The 20,495-nt window shown below is 34.1% G+C and overlaps 1 protein-coding gene across 2 annotated transcripts in view; it reads left to right on the top strand.

Annotated features, from left to right (window-relative positions):
• The window catches only part of LOC126744875 (palmitoyltransferase ZDHHC6-like), a 35,777-nt gene extending 21,992 nt beyond the window's left edge, over positions 1–13,785 (top strand). For both annotated transcript variants that reach the window (XM_050452442.1, XM_050452441.1), the window contains exon 9: positions 13,557–13,785. In XM_050452442.1, coding sequence (XP_050308399.1) covers positions 13,557–13,710 — 154 coding nt within the window. In that variant the 3' untranslated portion in view covers positions 13,711–13,785. The remainder of the gene's footprint in view (positions 1–13,556) is intronic.
• Positions 13,786–20,495: the final 6,710 nt, after the last annotated feature.

The raw sequence follows: 20,495 nt of genomic DNA, 5'->3' as shown, positions 1-20,495 counted from the left end.
GTTTCCATGAGTCTCTCAATCTCAAAGGTGGCTGAGGATTGCAGAGTCCAAAGGGCATGACTGTAAACTGCCAAAGTCCTGTACCAGTCGAGAATGCGGTCTTTTCCTTATCTTCTGGATGCATCTTTACCTGCCAGTAGCCACTCGTCAGATCGAGCGTTGAGAACTATTGCGAACCTGATAACGTATCCAGGGTGTCATCAATTCTTGGTAGGGGATAACTGTCTTTCTTGGTAATGTCATTCAGTCGCCGATAGTCTACACAAAATCTGGTGGATCCATCCTTTTTCTTCACTTATTCAACTGAAGATGTCCAAGGACTCTGGGAAGATTCTATTACTCCTTGTGTTCTCATTTCTTGAAGCATTGAGGAAACTTCACCTTGTTTAGCTATCGAGGTGCTTGTTTTTTTTTTTAATGGAGCATTGTCTCCAGTGTTAATTCGATGCTGCACTAAATCGGTACTTCTTAGGTCATTATCGTGCAAGGAAAATACATCTTGATTTTCTTGAAGAAGACATCGCAATTTACTACACTGGTCCACGATTAAATTAGCAGAAGATTCTTGTAAACATATAGGAAAAGATCTGCTTGAATCACGACTTCTATAACCATTTTTCATTGCTGCCGCTACTTCAGAGCACACGCCAATATTCTGTCCTTTTTTCAAATGTTGATCATATCCTTTCAAGTTTGCCATTCAAACCAAAACAGTAGATTCCTTCTGGGTAGATAACGTCTTTGCTGGAAGAATTCCTTGACAGTATACTTTGCAATTATCCATGGGCTCAATCAAAACAGTTTCTCCATCTTTTCCTCCAGTTATGGCATTAACCACCATCTCTAATTTAGCTGGTATGGTAATATCCTGAGATAACTTAACAACTTGGGCATTTCCAAATATCTTCATCTAGATAATGCATAAGGATCTCTTCAGTTTTTGTCATTAATATGCGGTTATATACATCCATTTTAAACTGCTGAGCATTCATAATATCTAATCCCAATATAACGTCATCTATAATATCTGCTACTAATACTTGCTGTTGGAATGTCGTTAAGCCAATGGTGATTTTAGCTTCATGTAATTCAATTATCGGGATCCTTTTTCCTTGGCTTACTCCACGATTAAATTTGGTGGTGGTGAAATTCAACAGTGAGCTACGATGTTTGGCTTCACGATAGTATGACTGGATCCTTTATCCACATTCTTACCAAACTTGTGGAAAGTATTGCAATGTACTTTTTGCATTTAATTAAAACGGTTCATGAAAAGCTCTGCAAGAAAGGGAGAGAGGCAATTACTCATGGCTGTACCCTCAAGTTGTTCATAATACCCATTGTTGTATTGGGAAATATTTTGTGAAATGCAAAGTTCTGTTAATTAAATTATCTTCCGGATATTATAGAAACCATACCTTCCAAAAATTCAATCAAATTATAGTATTCTAATACAGAATACCAAAGTTTTTGGTGTAGGAATGATTAGGAACAAACACGGTACATGGAAAAAAAACAAGAATTTTATCTTCACTTCAAATTAAATTTTTGACTTTTGAAATAAATGAGAGAATAAAATAAGAGTAAAATAAGTACACGGGATAAAATAAAGGGTTTTGGTTAGTGGTAAAACCGTTTTGTTATTTTCACTTTATTTACCAGATTATTTTAAAATTCTTATTAGTGTTTTATTATTAAAAAAAGCCCTATTATTAAATTCACTTTCGACTTTAGTAATAAGGATTTTTACAGATATTAATAATCGTTTACTACTTTTGAGAGAGTTACCAATAGTATAGTGTTATCAATAGAAAATACAGGGTGATTGATGGTTGATGGTACCTTAGACGTTTACGGAGAACGGAAAATAATTTTTTTTTGAAAATTTGGCAACATGGGTTTTAGCTGATGATCTAACGATTAAAAATATTTTTAGCGATGCAGCGTTGCCGCGTATACCAAAAAGTAGTAGCAACTTTGTTATTTTAAATGGAATACCCTGTATATTTTTTTATTTTCCGATCCGCTATCCCTTTATGATTGGTTTTGTATATTCCTATACCTATCTTTAGTGGTTTTCGCGAAATTAATTATTTTCTTTATTTTTTGACCAAAACATAGCTCCAAATAAATTTGTATTACTACGGCACTGGAACGCGCAGAACCTTGAAATTATAAACGTAATTTATGGAAGTATTGTACCGGGTGGCCAACTAAGAATGGACGTCGGCGATATCTCAGGCCTTAATAGTCGTAGCGCCTTGAAAAAAAAAATTTGTAATAAAAGTGGCCAAAAAAAAATGCTGGAAATTATTTTGAAGTTTATTGGTCAACCGCTAGAGTGCGCCACAGCTTCTTTTAATCTTAAAATTGAATTTTTGCCAAAAAACTTTTAATAACGTACACCTTAAAATATTATATTAATATTCTGGGAAGATTTTCTCACAAAAAAGTTTTTACAAAAATTTCTGTCAGTTGTCAAATAAAGTGGTGGGGGGCGTTTTTAGCTTGAATAAAGAAAACAGCTGAAAATCAGCTATGACTGGACCGATTTTTTTTAAGCATATTTTTTTTTAAGTCTATTGCTGCCTTATTTTTTCAACCAAAAAAAAAATTCAAATTACTTTTCCTAAAATCCGCTAGAGGACGTTGACTTGTGACTAACCCTTTCTGACGGATTATTTCAAAAACCTCAAACGCAACTATATGTATTTTTTTACGTCATTAAAAGCGGGGAAGAAAACTAAAGAAACTGGTGAAAACGGCACTTCGATATCATTTCTTAAACAAAAGTTATAAAAAAAAGTGTCCCTTCGAAAATAAAAATGACGAAAATGTCGATAAACTCCTATTTGCTTAGACAAACTGAATAAACTCCTTTTATATAAGTATTTTTTTAAACAAACAAACTCATAGTACTCTTTTAGAAAATCCGACATACAGGATTGATCGTTATACGTTTATTTATACAGGGTGTTAACTAAACTAAGTTGACCAAATGAGCCTATTTTGGGAAAACTGTGCATAGGAAAGTTGAGTTAGTAGGCTATGGAACCATGGAAGCAAAATATGTAAATATTTCAGTTAAATGTCATTTTAGCGTCTCTTCTTGGGATTGTTAAAGCGTTTTTAAGTCTCGCTAATAACATCCAATAGTTTTCTTGTTAGTTCGCCGTATTGTGAACTTTGTTTTTCCAGTTTTTCGTGTTGTTTCAGTTTTTCGTGTTGTGCCAGTTGTTCGTATTGTTCCAGTTTTTCCTGTTTTGTTTCGGTTTTTTGTGTTTTGTTCAAGTTTTTTGTTCCTTAACTTTTTATCTCTGTTTTTCGTATTGCTTTGTTTAACAATGCTTTACACAAACGAAGAGGCGTTTGACATAATAGGTACTTATTTTGAATGTATGAGAAATGCCACAGTTGCTGCAAGGGTGTATGCGCATCAGTATCCTGATAGACGCCATCCTACTGCAAATTTTTTTTTTCGAATCACACATCGTTTGCGAACGACTGGAAACGTTCGGCTGCCCGTGTTTCGGAGACAACGCAGGGGACGCACCGAAGACAACATAATAAATGTTTTAGCCTACGTCGAGTTTAATCCTCACTTAAGTACTAGAACAATAGCGCACGACCTGGGAGTAAGTCGAACTACTGTTCAGAATATTCTTAAGGAGTACAGGTAAGCGATCTTTTGGATATTAATCTTCACTATACGCGATGAGACTTAATTTTCCCAATGAGAGTTCATTTTTTGATGATGATGCTTTAAATGTAAAATTAATTAAATTTTACACGAAAAGCACCAGATTGGTCTATTCTGTTGAATCAGCAGTCATCATCTTGTTCCAGGTTTCATCCATATCATTTAGTCCTGCATCAAGAATTAAGTGCACAAGATTTTGATCGAAGGCTAGACCATTGTCACTGGCTTTTGGGTACGATTGCAGAGGATCCTCAGGTGCTTTCAAACATATTGTGGACAGATGAGGCTACATTTCACAGCAATCGAGGCGTGAATCTCCACAATATTCATTACTGGTCACCAACGAATCCGCACTGTATGCGAGAAGTCCAGCATCAAGGCCGTTGGTCTTTAAATTGTTGGGCAGGAATATTAGGAGGTCGAATTATCGGCCCATTTTTTTTTAACAACGCACTAAATGGTGCAAATTATTTGCAGTTTTTAAGGGAGGAATTGCCAATTTTATTAGAGGATGTGCCACTTGAAATTCGCCAACGAATGATGTTCCAGCACGATGGCTGTCCAGCACATTTCGTCCGAAATGTTCGGGAGTTTTTAGATGCTACCTACCCTGGTAGATGGATAGGACGGGGCGGTACCTTTCCATGGCCGGCTAGATCACCAGACCTAACGTGCCTGGATTTTTATTTATGGGGTCGAGTTAAAGAAATTGTTTTTGCAACAAGACCTACGACGCTACAAAATATGATTGGCCGGATTAGGGATTGCATGCAGACTCTCTCATTTGCTGAGGTAGAGACTGCAGTTCTGTCTACCGAACAAAAGATGATTCAGTGCATAGAAAATGATGGAATGCATTTTGAACATTTGGGGAGGCACTAAATAAATTATGTGTATAACATATTATTTATTATACCACCTAAGATTTCTTAAAATTGTATGTAGAATTTAAATATCAAATAACATATTATAGAGTGTTCTATTTAAAATAAGCAAGTTTTCATCTACATCCGGTATCATCAAAATTGTTACAAGTGTCAAATTATTTTATTGTTGTATCTTTAATTAACTTTTCTATGGTATGGTATGGTATGGTGCCAAATTTTCAAAACTTTCCTATAGAATAACTATAAACTGTATGCACAGTTTTCTCAAAATAGGCCAATTTGGCCAACTTTATTTAGTTAACACCCTGTATAAATAAACGTATAACGATCAATTCTATATCTCGGATTTTCTAAAACACTACTGAGTTTGTTTTTTTTTTTAAATACTTAGTTAATACGAGTTTATTCAGCTTGTCTAAGCAAATAGTAATTTATGGCCATTTTTATCACTTTTATTTTCGAATGGACACTATTTTGTTAATAAGTTAAACAAGTGATATCGAAGTGTCGTTTTCACCACTTTCTTTAGTTTTCTTCCCCGCTTTTAATGACGTAAAAAAATACATATAGTTGCGTTTGAGGTTTTTGAAATAATCCGTCAGAAAGGGTTAGTCACAAGTCAACGTCCTCTAGCGGATTTTAGGAAAAGTAATTTGAATTTTTTTTTTGGTTGAAAAATAAGGCAGCAATAGACTTAAAAAAAAATATGCTTAAAAAAAATCGGTCCAGTCATAGCTGATTTTCAGCTGTTTTCTTTATTCAAGCTAAAAACGCCCCCCACCACTTTATTTGACAACTGACAGAAATTTTTGTAAAAACTTTTTTGTGAGAAAATCTTCCCAGAATATTAATATAATATTTTGAGGTGTACGTTATTAAAAGTTTTTTGGCAAAAATGCAATTTTAAGATTAAAAGAAGCTGTGGCGCACTCTAGCGGTTGACCAATAAACTTCAAAATAATTTCCAGCATTTTTTTTTGGCCACTTTTATTACAAATTTTTTTTTTCAAGGCGCTACGACTATTAAGGCCTGAGATATCGCCGACGTCCATTCTTAGTTGGCCACCCGGTACATTATTTTTCACTATGAAAATTTGTTCTACGTTATACAGGGTTGCTCAAAATTAGTGATTTTACCGCTAGATACAAAAATGGTAAAAAGTGCATTTTTTTAAATGGAACATCCTGTATATAATAACATATTCTCAAAGGAAATTAAAATCCCTGTCTAAAGAGGTATTATATTCCTATATCGAAATAGTTCGGTTTCGGAAATAAAAGCAATTTTCTGTAAAAATCGGAATATTTGGACATATTTGCTTTCGTTGGCCATGAAAGGTCATGATGAACCAATGCTATGCTATTGATGTTTGACAGTGACATTTAGTTGTTTAATAGTAAATACGCTTGGGTGTTTTTTTAAAATAGTGACCTAAAAATTGATTAAAATGGAAAAAAATTGTTATTCAAATGAAGTTTTGATGAATCTATGTATTATTCATGGACAATGTGACAAAATTGTAGCAAGAACATGCAGAAAGTTCAATGAAATGTACCCGAATTTACAAAAAATGGATAAAAGAAAATTTGTGCGAATACAAAATAACTTTATACAATTTGGTTCACAACTTAAAAATGATACAAGTTTGCCCAAGCCTGTAACGTCTGATGAGGACAACATCGTGAATATTTTAGCCTACTTTCACGCATATCCACAAGCTTCCATCCGGAGTGCAGCAGATGATTTAGGCCAGCGGCGTACCGACCATGGGTCTAAAGTGTTCAAAAGACACGGGCCTCCCAGGGGCCCGGCGATCTCAGCATCTTGTTAGTTTTTTCGTGCAGATGACAAAAAATTTTACTGCACACTTTAAATTTTAATTAAAATATAAAATGATAAAAATACATTACGTATTGAGAGTGGGGGTGCCATGAAGCGTCGTGCTGTAGTTGGGTTGGCTAATGCCGGACTTAAAAAAAATCAAACACGAAAATACTTTCAGAGTATTGACCAAGAATTAGATGAAAATATGCGCCAGGAAATTTCTATATGGAGAAAAATCTTAAGGCGCGTCATTGATGTGACCCTAACACTAGCTTCTTGCAACATGCCTTTTAGAGGACATAATGAAAGCAAAAATTCAAAGAATCCAGGTCTTTTTTTATCTATTATTCAATTGCTTTCAAAGTATGATCCCGTATTACAAAATTTATTGGAACACAAGGAAAAAAAATCTGTTACGTATTTAAACCCAAAAATTCAGAACGAAATTATTCAAATATTAAGCAATTCGGTTAAACAAGAAATTTTAAAGAGAATTAAAGAAGCTCCATTTTTTTTAGTTATAGTTGATACCACCCAGGATATTGCAAAAGTTGATCAGTTAAGTATAATAATTAGATATGTCATAACAGATTATGTAGAAAACACACCGGCGCAAATTAAAATCCAGGAATCTTTTTTAGGGTTTATTCCAGTAACGGACCAAACTGGTGCGGGCCTTTGCTAAACCATTTTGGAAATTCTAAACAACCATGATCTTTCTATAAAAAAGCTTCGTGGGCAGGGTTATGACGGAGCTGCTAACATGAGCGGTGTGTATAAAGGTTTGTCCATGGATGGTCTCGGTAATCCAGAAACAGCATCCCGGTTCCAGAAATATCCTGTCAGAGGTAGACCATAAATTAAAACTAGACTTAACCTAAACATTATTTCCTTGCCCTACTTATTAAAAGCACAGTTAATTATTGTTTGCCTTATAGTAATAAAAATAATGTCGACTCAGGTTATCGAGTCGGTTCGGTTGCAATCAGCCGATGACACACATTTGGAACTTGGTTGACCTTGCCGACTAGACACATTGGTCCCCCCGTGTAATACTTAGAAAGGCTTCGGTAGTTCCAAGAAGCTGTAACCAGTATCCCGGTTGGCCCAAAAATACCCAGTCAACAGATAAACCAACAATCAAGATGATGATTGGAGCGGAAACAATGCATACTATAGTAAAACACTTAACAAACTACATAATTAAAATAAAATAATAAAATAACAAACACAATTTTACTTATTCATAATAAATCCTCTCAAGAGCCCTCTGAACTGATTCAAAGTAATACAATTCTTGATGTTAGTAGGCAAGTTGTTAAATAGTATTAAACCTTTGTATAGAACTGAATTATGCATTTGGGTTGTGTTACATCTGTCGACTAGTATGAAGTCTATACGATTTCTCGTATTATAGTTATGTATATCTCCAAAAACTCTTAATTTATTACAAATATAATCGGGGAGCATCTGATGTTTTAATTTAAAAATAAACAAATAAACGTTATACAAAATTCTTTGATGTACAGACAACATATCTAGGACACCCAACATAGAGATAACAGGCGTGTAACGGTTACAATTTAGAATCAGTCTCATAGCTCTATTTTGAATTCTTTCCAGTTGGTCAATTCTATACTGTGGCAAGTTAAACAATAATGTTGAACAGAACTGTAAATGAGGAAGAGCAATGGCGTTGTAAAGTTTTAATTTGATGTACATTGACAAATTTTTTCCAATTCTTGTGATAAATCCAACTTTTTTTGAAAATTTTCTCATTACATAATCTGCATGAGCATGGAAATTCAGATTTGCATCGAAAATTGTTCCCAAATATTTAATTTCTTTGTCGTACAAAATACTTTCCCCATTCACAGAAATCTGTACATTGCCCATGTCTATAGAACTTAATCTAGATCTCTTGCCAAATATACAAAACTTGGATTTACTTGGATTTACTTGCATTTAAACTTAGTTTATTTCTACAGAGCCAGATGAATAAGTTATTGAGTTCAACGTTCATGACCTGTTGCAGTTGATGAATGTCTTTACCCACCACATATAACATTGTATCGTCCGCAAACAACACCACATTACACCCCCGCACTACCTTCACCATATCGTTAACATACAATAAAAATAGCAAGAGGCCCAAGACCGTTCCCTGCGGTACACCATGCTTTACATTAACACTTTCAGATGAACTATTTTTGTACATGACTCTAATAAGATTGAAACCACTTCAATATATTATTTTTAAGGCCTAACCGTTCTAATTTCCTAATTAACATTTCTCTACTCACGGTTTCAAACGCTCTCTTAAAATCCAAAAATACAGCAAGTACTAGATTATCAGAGTCAAGGGCCTTGAGAAAATTATCAACTATATTAATAATGACAGACTCACATGAATGATTCTCACGGAACCCCGATTGGTTAGGCACAACTATTTTATTTATATTACAATGTTCGAGTAGCTGTTCCTTAACACATACTTCAAGGAGCTTCTCATAAATAGGTACGGTGTTAATTGGCCGAAATTCATTACACAATTTAGTGTTTTGCACTTTTGGAACAGGAACAACAGTAGAAAGTTTCCAGGCTTGCGGAAAAATCCCAGTACTTAAGGATGTATTGATAATATCCAGAAGACGATCACCCACAACATAAGCAACATCGCAAAGAACCTGCTTGGAGATGCCACTCTCCCCACCACCAACGTTTTTTAGATTTTTAAGTATTTCCTTCATTTTAGTCATCGAAACTTTATTAAATTGTGTCAAAGTTTTCTGGACTGAAGGTGGTTCAATGAAATATGTTTGGCCATTTGCTGCTGGTGGAATATCTGCAAGAATAAGATCAATACTATTCACGAAATAATTATTAAATCTATGTGCAATATCATCCTCCTGTGTAATGATTTCATTTTCAAACTTTATTTCATTAGGCATGTTTTGGTTTTTTCCTGGCAAAAACGTCTTCAGATTTTTCCAGAGTTCTTTTTGATTATTTTTATTTAGCTCTATGGTATTCGCAAAAAATCTATCCTTTTCTACTCTTATCTTGCTTACTATTTTATTTCTTATAGCTTTATATTCATTCCAAACGTTGTCGTTGTTTTCTATGGCAGCCCTTTTATATAATCGATCCCGTTCCTGCATTTGCTCCCTTATATCTTGAGTTATCCATTTTTTATCGGCATATTTGTTTTTGCACAATTTTAATCCTTGGGCACATACTGTCAAGAATTGTTCTAATATCTCTGACAAAAGTATTAGCTAGTAAGTCGACATCTGAACTATTTCTATTCCAATTGCATGTAAGCAGTTCTTCCTGAAGTTTATGGCATTTGTAGGTCTTAAAAGACCTAGTATAACTTACTACATCCATTGGCTGTTCCTTCGATTGATCCATAGAAATTGATATAATAGAATGGTCACTAATTTTAGGAGTTTGATGAACTTTATGCGAGAGAGATTTGTCATTTGAAATTAAATAATCGATCAGAGTCTGACTTCTTTGGACTATTCTTGTTGGAGTCTTAATTATTTGACTAAACCCATTGGTATAAATGATACTTAATAATTTGTTACTATAAAAATTGTTTTTTAATAAATCAAAATTAAAATCTCCAAGGATAATGTTGGTGCCATTAAATCCACTAACTTTCTCTAAATATCCCCAAAAAAACTCTATAAATTTGGCATCTTGTTTCTGAGGCGAATGGTACAGAACAGAGCACAAATATTTACCTCCACCCAATTTCTTAATGATTCAGTTAAAGATATTGCGGAAGTAAGAAACTTTTTTGACATGGTTCAAAATTAATATGTGTTTTTTGGTCACAGCATCAAACAATGGGCGCTATTGCAAAGTGTGAAGCAAAATAAAATTACTTTAAAAAAATTAGCACCTACTCGGTGGTAGTCCAGGCATGATGCTTTGGAAGCTCTTCGTTTTAGGTACACTGATGTATTAAAGACACTTTCTAAAATAATACTTACTTTTCAAAATACAACGGAAATTACCGAAGCAACATCTTTAAAAAGTCAGTTAGAGAAATTTAAAACAGTTCTTTTAATTATAATTGAAACAAATGCCTTAAAGCAAGTAGATACCGTTTCTAGGCTCTTACAAAATAAAGACCAAAATATTGATCAATCTGTCACATTATTTAATACTTTATATGCAAATATGAAAGAAATGAGGAATAATTTTCACTTATTAATGCAGGAAGCTATTGAATTAGCAGGAGAATCGGGTACTTCTACTCAGTTGGTGCAAAAAAGAATAGTTCGCCCCAAGATATTTTTTGACGAGAGCAGAAACCACCACCACATTGAAAGCGTTGATGAATGGTTTAAAATTAATGTTTTTTATAAAACAATCGACATAGTTATTGCTCAAATAAAAAGCAGGAGTGGCGCATTGAACGAAATTTACGACACTTTTAGGGTAATTTTACCAAAAACTATACGTAATTTATCCATTTCGGATAAGACATTATATGAAATGGGCGAAAGGCTTTATATTAAATATTCAGACGATCTATCCGATTCAATTGCTTCCCAATTAATATCTTTTAGAAAATGCTTTCAGGGAAAAATAAATGACATCAATACGATTTTAGAACTACTCGAATTTATTTTGATTCAAAATTATACATCTTGCTGCAGTTTTAGTGAAATTGTAACTGCATGTAATATTTTTATTACAATTCCTGTTTCAGTAGCTTCTTCAGAAAGATCGTTTTCAAAATTAAAAATTATTAAAAATTACTTAAGAAGTGTAATGGGCCAAGAAAGGTTGTCTGCTTTGGCAATTATTTCTATTGAAAATGAGATATCTCGAGAGCTCAATATTGATAATATTATCTCAACTTTTGCAAATTCCAAAGCAAGAAAAAAAACGTTTTAGATGGATTTTTTTTTATTATTAAATGCTTCTTTTAGATTAGATAGAATAGGTGTAGGTAGGTGCTAAGACATACGTTAACGTGTTTTAATATAGTAATATAAATAAATGTCATACAAAAAAAATTTTCGTTTTCCTATCAGAAATAGGTGCCCGGCGAAAATTTTGAACACAGGCCCGTGCCGACGTCGGTACGCGGCTGATTTAGGCCTAACTTATTATTCTGTGCAAAGAATTCTGAACGACAATAATAGGCATCCCTTTAAATATTCAAAAGTTCATCGGCTGAAACCGGATGGTTACCAACGTCGCATTCAATATTGTGAGATACTTCTGACACGCACTCAAGAGGAACCAAACTTTGTAAAAAAAATAATATGGACAGACGAAGCAAAGTTTTCTAGAGAAGGTATTTTTACACGCGGTATAGGTACACGCGGTTAAGGAAATGGGGTTTCAAGAAAAATTTAGTTTTAATGTTTTTTGTTTACTAAAAGACAATCAAATAGCTTTTTTTATTTACGACGGGTCATTAAACTCCCATAAATACGTTCAGATTTTGCGCTCAGTAGTAAAAGATTTTCTGGAAAATTTAACGCTTGAAGATTATCGCACTTGCTGGTTCCAATTGGATGGGGCACCTGCTCATTGCACTGAGGAGGTGACACGTGAGTTATTTGAGAAATTCGATGACCGCTGGTTTAGGCGTTTGGGACCATGGGACTGGCCTGCGAGATCACCTGATCTTACACCACTTGATTTTTACTTTTGAGGTAATTTGAAGCAAATGATATACAAGACACCGGTAAACAGTAAACAGGAACTACGTCAACGAGTTTTCAATTGTATTGGTCAACTAGATCCATATGAAATACAAGCAGCGACAACACATGCTGTACAACGCAGGATTTTGAATTGCTTAGAAGTCAATGGCAATCATTTTGAAAATTTATTGTAAATTACTTATAATCATAGTATCATTTTTAAGTTGTGAACCAAATTGTATAAAGTTATTTTGTATTCGCACAAATTTTCTTTTATCTATTTTTTGTAAATTCGGGTACATTTCTTTGAACTTTCTGCATGTTCTTGCTACAATTTTGTCACATTGTCCATGAATAATAAATAGATTCATCCAAACTTCATTTGAATAACTATTTCTTTCCATTTTAATGAATTTTTAGGTCACTATTTTAAAAAAACACCCACGCGTATTCACTATTAATCAACTAAATGTCACTGTCAAACATCAATTTTTTGATCATGACCTTTTATGGCCAACTAAAGCAAATGTGTCCAAATATTCCGATTTTTACAGAAAATTGCTTTTATTTCCGAAACCGAACTATTTCGATATAGGAATATAATACCTCTTTAGACAGGGATTTTAATTTCCTTTGTGAATATGTTATTATATACAGGATGTTCCATTAAAAAAAATGCACTTTTTACCATTTTTGAATCTAGCGGTAAAATCACTAATTTTGAGCACTCCTGTATAACGTAGAACAAATTTTCATAGTGAAAAATATTTTACAATACTTCCATAAATTACGTTTATAATTTCAAGGTTCTGCGCGTTCCAGTGCCGTAGTAATACAAATTTATTTAGATCTATGTTTTCGTCAAACAATAAAGAAAATAATTAATTTCTCGAAAACCACTAAAGATAGGTATAGGAACACCTTATACAGAACCAATCATAAGGTGATAGCGGATCGGAAAATAAAAAATATACAGGGTATTCTATTTAAAATAACAAAGTTGCTACTACTTTTTGGTATAAGCGGCAACGCTGCATCGCTAAAAATATTTTTAGTCGTTAGATCATCAGCTAAAACCCATGTTGCCAAATTTTCAAAAAAAAAATATTTTCCGTTCTCCGTAAACGTCCATCAAGGTACCATCAACCATCAATCACCCTGTATATTGATATAAAGTATTTTAGATGCTGCTAATTTTCTAATGCTTTTTCAAATGTAGTTTGGATGATTGAAATTAATTGTTTGGTTGTTTGAAAAATAACTATACTATTTTGTTTCATATAGAAAAACATTATCTTAGATATGCAATCACACTCTTAGGGGCAATTACCAGTAATGGTTTGAATAGCTAAAAAATAAATACTTTTCAACTTTTATATTCCTAGAACGAAAATAGTGATTGAAATAAAGCTGCTTTATTTACATTTCACAATATTAATGACTGATCTCCTGATAATTTATTTCAGATTATGGTTGTTCGGTGAGAAGATCCAGGACGATCTTCCCGATGACCAAAAAGCACTATTGAGGCAAAAGGGGTGGTTTCCCAGACCATGTGCTGTTCAATATGAGACTGTAAGATCCGTTCAAAAAAGTAATGGAAAAAATAAAAAAATCTAGTCAATTTTAATAATTGAGGGTATTTATGAATTAAAAATATTATTGCAATAAAGTATTTTTGATTTCGTATGGAAATATTATTTTAATTATTTGACCGGATTTAAAGTGCCTTCCGATTTCGCCGGTGCTTTTTTTTCACGGTTAATTTAAATTTACTTATATGTAATGATATTAAACATGATGCAAGCTTTTTTCAAGGTATAAGATACAGATCGTGTTTTCGTTCGTTACTTATAGGAAACCGCATAGAGGCAAAACTTTGCAACGTCGCGCGTGTACGAGTGCGACAGAGCACCGCCCCGAGGACGGGTCACGGGATTAGTAAACATCTGACTTTCGTGGGAGCTGCGTCGTTTGGCGACAAAATGTCCCAAACTATTACGCGAAAATCCAGGCATTTTTTAAATATTTATTCTAATGCGGGTTTTACAGACATTACAATGTGTAAAACCCGCATAGAATTGTAATCTTAAACTGTTTAATATGCTGTGTTTTGCATAATGAAAATTAAAGCGTTATTCTAATAAAAAATAAAATATCAACTCTGATAAAAATATAATAAAAAATCAGAAATAAAACTCTAATAAATAAACTTAACAACATATCATTTTTTAAATAAAAGGCTCAAATAAACCGCCTTTCGCTAAACGAAAACTTAACCTATCGTAAAAGCTATTTCGCACCTCCAAAAGAGTTTCAGGTAAAATGGAATTGGCAACTTCGACAATTTTATTTCGCAACTCCTCTAAATTTGTTGGCCTACTAAATTCATGTTTGTAAATGGTCTGCTTAAGGTAACCCTACAGATAAAAGTCATTTGGAGACAAATCTGGAGATCTAGGAGGCCATTTAATATCGCCAGTCCCACTAATAAGGCGATTAGGAAAAGTATTTGTTAAAAATTCTTTTACCCTAGCCGCGTTATGAGCAGGACAGCCATCTTGCTGAAAATAAACCGATCCCAGGTCTACATCAGGTAGGATTTGAATGACAGGAAGAACTTGGTTTTGCAGCAACTCAAGGTACTTTTGGGCGTTTAACGTGCCATCAATAAAAAATGGCCCTATAACATTGTCGCCCAAAATACCTGCCCAAACATTCAATTTCTGAGGATACTGGGTACGAAACTGAAAACTTCTGTGCTCGTTTTCCTGAGACCAATAACGAACAATAGAAGGATTGTGTTTGCTATGTAATGGAAAAGAAGATTCATCAGAAAACAAAATATTTTTTAAAAAATATTCGTTTTCATTTGCCTTTTCCATCATGGGTTCACAAAATTCCTTTTTTCTGATTTCTTCCCGCCGTTCTATATCCTGGACCACTTCAACAGGTGGTTCTTGACGGTTTGTGTGGCATTTTTTACAATCTTGAAGACAAAAATATGTCTCAAAATTTGTAACCACATTTAAAACCGTTTTTGCACAAGGAAACGGTCTATTCTCAAATGTCACTGAAAACAAATCTCTACATTGTACTGTCGAATTGCCTCCTTAAAACCATTTAATTAGTTGAACTCTTTTGGAAGGGGTATAAACAGCCAAAGTAAAAAAAACACGATAATAACGCTCAAAAATTATTAATGCAACGTGCAGTAACACAGCAAAGTAAGGTCTGCTGACTCCCGGTTCAAAAAATAAAAACGAAAAATTCCGCTGCCTGCAAGCCTCAACCAAGCGGTGTTGCCATTATTTTAGATAATACGTAGCTCACGATAACACGATCTGTATACTTAGATACCTGTGTGCGTTATTCATCCCTATTAATTCAAAAATTAAAATTCAAAACATGCTCTATTATCATAAATACATGGCATTTGTTGATAAAGGTTGTTATAATATAAAATAGGAACATAAATCGACATATTACTTAACACAAATTTAAAAAAATCCACAATAGTCGGTTAAACATACAAGTATAAACAATAATAACATAAAATTTAATTTAAAATTCAATTGACGAGAAGCGAGTTAAAATGTTATTAGAGTAACATCACAAAATCTAACCTGCACATCTTTACTAAAACCTAATTATATCCTATTAACCAATTCCCAATTATCTTCAAAACACTGTGCTGGGCTATAAAAAGATTTGCTTTTAAGAAGTTAAGGACTTTATAAAGCGAGAACTTTTAGAGGTTTTTATGCAATTTGAAATATGGTTAAAAAATTTCATATTAAAGTATATCAGGGAATTCCATTTTAGTTCACCTTTTAAAATGGGAATTGGATTATTGTAGTTTTGTTTGTGTCTAATCGACATTTTTAATTTTAAATTTATTAATTTAAAAATTCTATTTTTAAGTTAATAAATTTAATTTATATAAAACTGTTATATAGGTCACCCGAATCACGAACTGTTTAGTTTTTTAAAACAATTTGCGAGGTTTCATCATTGGGAATGTAGGAAGTATTGTAAAGAAAAAACATCTTAGTTTTGAAAATTACCACGAATTGTTAATTTAAGACTGATATAAATAGTTGTAGTTTTGGGTGAATAAATCAGTATTGAATTCTACAATCAAGTGGTTCTTTACTTAACCTATTACGGCCAGCGACCCTTGCCTGTAAACCTACAGTGAGGCTGCTATAGGGTAATAGGGAATAAAAAAGGTTAAGGAAACCCTCCCTAAATCTTTTCATGGTCCTTCGAGTCGGATCAAAGGAGTTGCCACCTACGACGCCGCCTCCATTTTCGAGTTAAACAAAAGGAATTGCCGCCTACGACGCCGCCTCCATCTTAAAGTCAAGCCAGGAGTAAGCTGCCAAAAGACCACTTTTACATCTGCAATCTAAAACAAGAAACTGCCGCCCCAGGAAAAAGCCATGGAAGAAACGAATAAAATTGCCCTCCGCCAGCAGGAGCTAGCGGAAGAATTAGAACAACTTCTAACCAATGTAAAGAAAGATTCAAACTCAAGAAAAACATCATCATATATATTACTCAGAGAAACCAACAGGGAGACAGAATATGGGACGCAATTGTAGAAAATGACGAGAAGCTTAGAAAAATCGGAGAATTCAGTCATAGTTACTTCACGAAGAAATACTTGGACCAAATTAAGGGATTGTACGATAATTTAAAAAGCCATTTGAAGACGTGCAAAAAACCAGAAGAAGAAAAGAATCCTGAAGAAGACGAAGCAATACTAAGACGAAAAGAAGTAGTAGTCCAAGAGTTTCAATTTTTGATTGAAGAAATTGAAGAAGAACTCTGCAGAGATAAACCTACAACTCGCTATGAATTTCTGAAAGAAGACACCAAGAATCAATGGGGGCCCATTCAGCAACTTCACAACGAGATCCTATGCAAAGGCATTACAAGCAAGGAATATTTATCTGCCCACCGTCTAATTAAAAGGTCATACGATGATATTATAGAGAAGCTAGACGAAAAAATAAAGGAGGGCCAAAATCTATCAAACAACACACCCATCCCAACAATCAACATTCCAACATTCAACGGACTGTACGAAGAATGCCCCACGTTTAACGATCTTTTTACCAGGATAATTCATCGAAATGACAAATTATCAAGTGCACAGAAGCTCCAGCACTTCAAATCCCTTCTTTGAGGAGAAGCACAAAGCACTATCAAGCACCTACTTGCAACAGATGGAAACTGCCCTGCAGCATGGAATTGATTGAAGCAGAGATATCAAAACAAACGTCTCATTGTATCAAAATTAGTAGACAAGATTTATGAGTTCCCAACAATTACCTACGAATCAGTGCCAAAACTTACTGTATGATGTCACAACCGAATGCCTAGAAAGCATTAAGAATCTAGGCTACGACACGTCATCATGGTACCCGATAGTAGGAAGAATAGAATGCAGAAAATGGGACCAGGAAACGTCAAAAATCTACTAGCAAACTTTAGAAGGCCCTCTAAAGTCGCCACACTAGAAGACATTTTAGAATTTTTAAAAAGAAGATTTCAGTCACTTGAAGCGATCAACTCAGAAAAAAAAGATAGATTCCCAAGAGATCAAGCATGCCAGCTATGCTACCGAGGGCATAATATTTGGCACTGCAATCTATTTTTGCGCCAATCATCAATGGACCGAATGAAGATGATGAAAGATCATCAACTATGTACCAGATGTTTAAGCCATAATTCGAGAGATAGTTGCACCGCAACAAGCAACTGCAAAATCTGCAGTGGACCCCACAATACTTTACTACATCAAGACCGACAAGCCACTTCAAACGCAAGAAATGGAAACTCCACCTCAAGGCCACAGAACTACCAAAACAACTTCAGGAGAAACAACGAACCGAACTTCAGGCCCAATATTGTCAACTCTAGATACAATGAATCGAACACAAGAAATAACAATTCAAGAAATCACCCCCAAAGCACTCACCACGCAGCTGAAGAAAGAAACAATTGTTAGGAGACTTTTATATTTCGATAGTTAGCTCGCCATACCCACGGTTTTAAATATCTCATACCATTTTGTATCACTCGAGATTCTCCTAATTCGGCAGAAGTGCTCGTGATTTATGGCTTCGTACCTGGAAAGCGCTGAAAAAGACGCGCCGTCAAAGGATTTGTTCCCGCGATAAGTTCGAGCCGCCTGTAATAAAAAAGAAGTAGGGCGCATGTAAAAAATAATGGTTGTAACGAGTCTGAATTTCGGTTTTCGCCGTTAAAACAGTCGTTGGAGTATAGTCTTTGCGATATGTTAGACCAGGTGGTTGCATATTAGACATGTACCGGGCTCCGCGCTCTTTTATAAAAATCCATAAAATATAAATAGTTGTATATAAAGTAAAGTGTAAAATCAGAGATTGCCGCGATTAACCAGTTGAAGTTTACGAGAATAAATTAATTTCTCATAACCAATTATACGACTTTCTTTTTCTGTCTACAAGTCTAACACCCGACGTAATCCCTAATTAAATAGGGTGGAACCTAACAACAATACCGATAAAAAAAAAGTTCTACTGGCTACAGCGCTAATCCAAGGCACAGCATACGACGGCACGTCCCATTTATTAAGAGTGTTAATTGATCAAGGCTTCCAGTCGTCATTTATTTCTGAAGAGGCTGCACAAGCATTAGCTTTACCAAGACAAAAAAATACGCGCCGAAATATCAAGAGTCGGCGACAATGAATCAAGTGTTTCCAAGTCAAAAATAAAAGAGTTCAAGCAGTGAGGTGATTAGGACAGCATCAAATTTAGTTAAGGACTTTACGAAAGATTTTTTAATAGTAATGTTAAATGGAATTTGCTCTTCATCTGATGTTTTAAAAAATTTAATTCAAAATCATGTTGATACAAACACTTTAGTGATGACAAGCCCTTATACTTATTTAAACCATAATGTTATCTATAATAGTAATAAGGCCCTTTATCGTACTTTTCATGAAAATAATATTAATCTGTGTGGGATTTTGGAGTCTAATCACGCCAGTAACTTTGGTTCAGACTTGGCATCATTATTACATGCACATATTTTCAAATATTTTAAAATAAATATTTCATCGAATAAATTGTCTTTGAATCATCAAATTAATGAGTCTGAACTAGTTACTGATCGTGAATTGGATTCTTCTTTTTTATAGACGTGTCCACGAAAGTTGAATCTCATTCATGTTCATATTCTACTAGTAAAATTGAAATTAGCTCTTCGAAAAACTTAAGTATCTTTATTCTTAATATACAATCCCTAAGAAACAAGATGGATGAGCTTCATCTTTTGCTGGACACATGTAATTTTCCTGATATTGTACTTCTGACTGAGCATTGGTTGAGGCCTAGTGAATGTTTTTTAATATCTGATTATCTTCCTATATCAAATTTTTGTCGTCAACAATCTATACATGGAGGAACCATGATCTTGCTAGGCAAACAATTGAAACGATTTTTTGTAATATTGATAAGTATGATAATCTTCTGTTAGAGAATGTTTTTGAATTCTCTCTTTCTTTTTGTAAGCGTTTTAATTTATATATTCTTTGTGTTTATAGGCCACCTACAGGAGATATTGCTATGTTTCTGGACAAACTTGATTCTATTTTATCCCAGTTGTCCCTACACTCTAAGGTTATATTGGCTGGTGACTTTAATATCAACTACACTGATGAAACCTTGCCACGTACTTCTCTTTTAAGTATTTTAAATTCTTACGACTTGAAAATGCACGTTCTTTCTCCCACACGAATAACTTCTTCATCTGCAACTACAATTGACTATTTCTGTACAAATTTTGTTGACGTTTTATGCACAGTACTCCCATCTGGTATTTCCGACCATGAAGCTATTCTTGCTAAAATGCCATATAATACTGTATCATCTTCATCTCATTATATGGGAAGAATTTTCAGCAGGAGAAATTTCAATGCTTTTTCTGCTGCTACAGCTTCGGTAAATTGGAATGCACTTGAAACGGCTTCTGACCCACTTACTTTATTTTTTCAAGTTCTGTGTGATAAGATCAATCAGTGCTTTCCTAAAATGAGGCTTAAAACTAAGAAACGAAAACCATGGGTTACAAGAGACCTTAGAATTTCTGCTAAAAACCTCCGTTTTTTAACTAAATTGTGCAAATATACCACAAATGAAAATATCCTTGTATATCATGAGAAATACCGTAGTCTGTACAGAAAGACAATTAAAGCAGCAAAATCTAATTATTATAGGGATCGCTTAAATATGTCATCAAATAGGCAAAGAGAGTGTTGGTCGATTATTAATGATTTTAGACATTGCCATAGAAAAGTATCGGAACCGGAGTTAAGACCTGACATTTTAAACGACTATTATTGTGATATA

This window comes from Anthonomus grandis, chromosome 15, assembly GCF_022605725.1.
Source record: "Anthonomus grandis grandis chromosome 15, icAntGran1.3, whole genome shotgun sequence".
Lineage (NCBI taxonomy): Eukaryota > Metazoa > Arthropoda > Insecta > Coleoptera > Curculionidae > Anthonomus > Anthonomus grandis.
The sequence above is the reverse complement of the archived record's forward strand: the minus strand, read 5'-3'. Positions and strand labels throughout refer to the sequence as shown.